Here is a 3,739-nt window from a genome sequence, read left to right as displayed (position 1 = left end):
ATCAGCCTGGGTGTTCTTTGGAAGGAATGATGCTAAAGCTGAAACTCCAGTACTTTGGCCACCTCATGGGAAGAGTTGACTCATTGGAAAATACTCTGATGCTGGGAGGGATTGGGGGCAGGAGGAGAAGAGGACGACAGAGGATGAGATGGCTGGATGGCATCACTGACTCAATGGACGTGAGTTTGAGTGAACTTCGGGAGTTGGTGATGAACAGGGAGGCCTGGCGTGCTGTGATTCATGGGGTCACAGAGTCGGACACGACTGAGTGACTGAACTGAACTGATGCTAAAATTATTAGGACTCTTAGGAATGTTGAAATGGGGTGAATGTATTTTGCTACATGTGAAGGACATGAACTTTGGAGGGGTCACAGGGTAGACCTTTGTAAGTTGAATTGTGTTATCCTAAAAGATGTTCTGCAGTCCTAATCCCCAGTGCCTCACAAACAAACAAAAAGTGAAAGTGTCAACTGCTCAATCGTGTCCGACTCTCTGTGACCCAATGGACTATAGTCCATCAGGCTTCTCTGTCCATGGGGTTTCTCGGGCAAGAATACTGGAGTGGGTAGCCATTGCCTCATACCCTGCTAACATCTTGATTTCAAACATTTACAGTTCTAACATCCAGAACTGTAAGAGAATACATTTCTGTTGTTTTTAGCCACCTAGATTGTGGTATTTTATTACAGCAACCTCATAACAATGGCGGAGAAGACAATGGCAACCCACTCCAGAACTCTTGCATGGAAAATCCCACGGGCGGAGGAGCCTGGTAGGCTGCAGTCCATGGGGTCACGAAGAGTTGGACACGACTGAGCGACTTCACTTTCACTTTTCACTTTCATGCGTTGGAGAAGGAAATGGCAACCCACTCTGGTGTTCTTGCCTGGAGAATCCCAGGGATGGGGGAGCCTGGTGAGCTGCCGTCTATGGGGTCGCACAGAGTCGGACACAACTGAAGCGACTTAGCAGCAGCAGCAGCAACATAACAATGGACTGGTTCAAAATTGGGAAAGGAACATGTTAAGGCTATATATTGTCACCCTGCTTATATAACTTTTATGCAGACAAATCATGAGCAATACTAGGCTGGATGAATCACAAGCTGGAACCAAGATTGCTGGGAGAAGTATCAATAACCTCAGATATGCAGATAATACCACACTGATGGCAGAAAGCAAAGAATAGCTAAAGAGCCTCTTGATGAAGGTGAAAGAGGAGAGTGGAAAAAGCCAGCTTAAAACTCAATATTAAAAAATCTAAGATCATGGCATCCGGTCCCATCATTTCATGACACATAGATGGGGAAACAATGGAAACAGTAACGGACTTTATTTTTCTGGGCTCCAAAATCACTGCAGATGGTGATTGCAGCTGTGAAATTAAAAGATGCTTGCTCCTTGGAAGAAAAGCTATGACAAATCTAGACAGCATATTAAAAAGCAGAGACATCACTTTGCCAACAGAGGTCTGTATGTCAAAACTAGGTTTTTTCCAGTAGTCATATACAGATGAAAGAGTTGGACCATAAGGAAGGCTGAGTGCTGGAGAATTGATGCTTTTGAATTGTGGTGCTGGAGAAGACTCTTGAGAGTCCCTTGGACAGCAAGGAAATCAAACTAGTCATTCCTAAAGGAAGTAAACTGTGAAATAGTCATTGGAAGGACTGATGCTGAAGCTGAAACGTCAATAATTTAGCCACCTGATGCAAAGGGCCAACTCATTGGAAAAGCCCCTGATGCTGGGCAAGATTGAGGGTAGGAGGAGAAGGGGGTGACAGAGGATGAGATGGTTGGATGGCATCATCGACTCAATGGACATGAGTTTGAGCAAACTCCAGGAGATAGTGAAGGACAGCGAAGCCTGGTGTGCTGCGGTCTGTGGGATTACAGAATCGGATATGACTCAGCGACTGAACAACAACATAATACAAATATGGTTGGGAGACATGAGTCAAAAGTTAACTGCTTTGAAAATCATAGTTGTGTTTTCTTTTAAACAGTGCCTGCTGCCTGCTATTGCCCTCAGAAATGTTCATCTGACTCAGGAGCCCCCCAAAATTCGAAGAGTAAGAGCAGCTGTTTCTCTGACAGGATGTTGTGTTCTACAGCAATGAGCGAAAAATAGTCTTTAGTCGTTTGTTTCTTCTGAATGATACAAATTTATCAGTGGTTTCATCTTTGTAAATAGGACTTTTTCTAGGAAAAGGTAGTGTATGTTTGTTTTATTTTAAAAAGTTGTTAAAGAATAAAATTTTAGTATAATATTTGCACTCAGAGTATTTGCAAAAAGAATGCTATGGGGTTTTCTGGGAGGCTCAGCTGGTAGAGAATCCGCCTGCAATGCAGGAGACCCCAGTTTGATTTCTGGGTCCAGAAGATCCCCTGGAGGAGGGATAGTCTACCTACTTCAGCATTCTTGGGCTTCTTTGGTGGCTCAGGTGGTAAAGAATTGAACTCAGGGAGACCTGGCTTCAATCCCTGGGGTGGGAAGATCCCCTGGAGGAGGGCATGGCTATACATTCTAGTATCCTTGCCTGGAGAATCTCCAGGGACAGAGGAGCCTGGTGGGCTACAGTCCATGGGGTTGCAAAGAGTCGGACATGACTGAGTGACAAAGCACAGCACAGCACACACTATCTTTATAAACATGGAGTGCAAGTATGAATCTACACATTAAATGTACATACCTGGCTTCTCTTGTTTTTTTACTTGTGGCTCTAAAAATGAGTAAACATTCATAATTATGATTGTATAAAAATATTTACTTCCTATGCCCATGCATATTTTTTATATATTACTTATTATTTTCTAATCATCAATATATTTAATTTTCCTCTTATAATTGCAGCAGATTAATACACACACAAGTAAAGATTCCTTATTACCAACCACAATAAAAATTATTTTGAGAAAACATTGGAAATGCACACTAAGGATTTTAATGAGAAATTAATGAAAGGTATTAATTTGTTCATCCAGTGAATGAAAGATAAAGGAAAATTTCAGCATAGTAAATCCTCAAAAATACAAGATAAGCAGCACATTATCTCCACAAAATAGTTAAACCTTTGACTTTATGCAAAACACTCAACAATAGAATCAGAGGCTGAGTAAAGCATGCATTTAAGATTTTTTAATATTTGGCATGCACATAACATACGTGGAGACTTGGGCTTGACTTCTTTGCCTAGAAAAAGTTTAAAAATTATTAAAAACAGAGTCATTTCATTGTTATTGGATCAACATTGTGTATGACAGAATATCACATATTTGAAAATCAAACACTGTAGATCCCAACTATCTTTATTTATTGAAATTTTTATAGGATATGTATTTTAATGTCTAAGCCAAGTTACTAATTGAAAAATCATTTAAAATAACAGCAGTTTAGTTTCATGGCACCATCAAAAGATACTTTTTTCACAAACTCTTGTACATAATGTTAACTGTTTAATCTAATGTTAAGGTAGAAGATATCATTTTATTTTGAAAAATTACTTTTAGCCTTTCATTACCCAAAATGAAAAATTCAAGACTGCTGTTTTCATTTCCATTAACATTATAAATATGTTATTTGTTCCAGTATGATATATTATGAAGTGACTGCTGCTGAATCTGTAATTCTTGATGATCTAAAGTATACTATATGAATTTATTGCATATTAGATTCTTAGTGTAAGGGTTCTCAAATTTCTGTGAAAGTTTTTATATATATATATATATTCTCTTATACAC

The 3,739-nt window shown here is 39.4% G+C and overlaps 2 protein-coding genes across 2 annotated transcripts in view; both read right to left on the bottom strand.

Annotated features, from left to right (window-relative positions):
• LOC105004229 (triadin-like) overlaps positions 1-2,758 on the bottom strand; it is a 16,981-nt gene extending 14,223 nt beyond the window's left edge. The window contains exon 1 of the mRNA XM_010861775.1: positions 2,692-2,758. Coding sequence (XP_010860077.1) covers positions 2,692-2,743 — 52 coding nt within the window. The 5' untranslated portion in view covers positions 2,744-2,758. The remainder of the gene's footprint in view (positions 1-2,691) is intronic.
• Positions 2,759-2,807: 49 nt separating this feature from the next.
• The window catches only part of LOC105004230 (triadin-like), a 39,566-nt gene continuing 38,634 nt past the window's right edge, over positions 2,808-3,739 (bottom strand). The window contains exon 4 of the mRNA XM_010861776.1: positions 2,808-3,191. Coding sequence (XP_010860078.1) covers positions 3,079-3,191 — 113 coding nt within the window. The 3' untranslated portion in view covers positions 2,808-3,078. The remainder of the gene's footprint in view (positions 3,192-3,739) is intronic.

Source organism: Bison bison, unplaced genomic scaffold, assembly GCF_000754665.1.
Source record: "Bison bison bison isolate TAMUID 2011002044 unplaced genomic scaffold, Bison_UMD1.0 scf7180017864473, whole genome shotgun sequence".
In the NCBI taxonomy this organism is placed as follows: domain Eukaryota; kingdom Metazoa; phylum Chordata; class Mammalia; order Artiodactyla; family Bovidae; genus Bison; species Bison bison.
The sequence above is the reverse complement of the archived record's forward strand: the minus strand, read 5'-3'. Positions and strand labels throughout refer to the sequence as shown.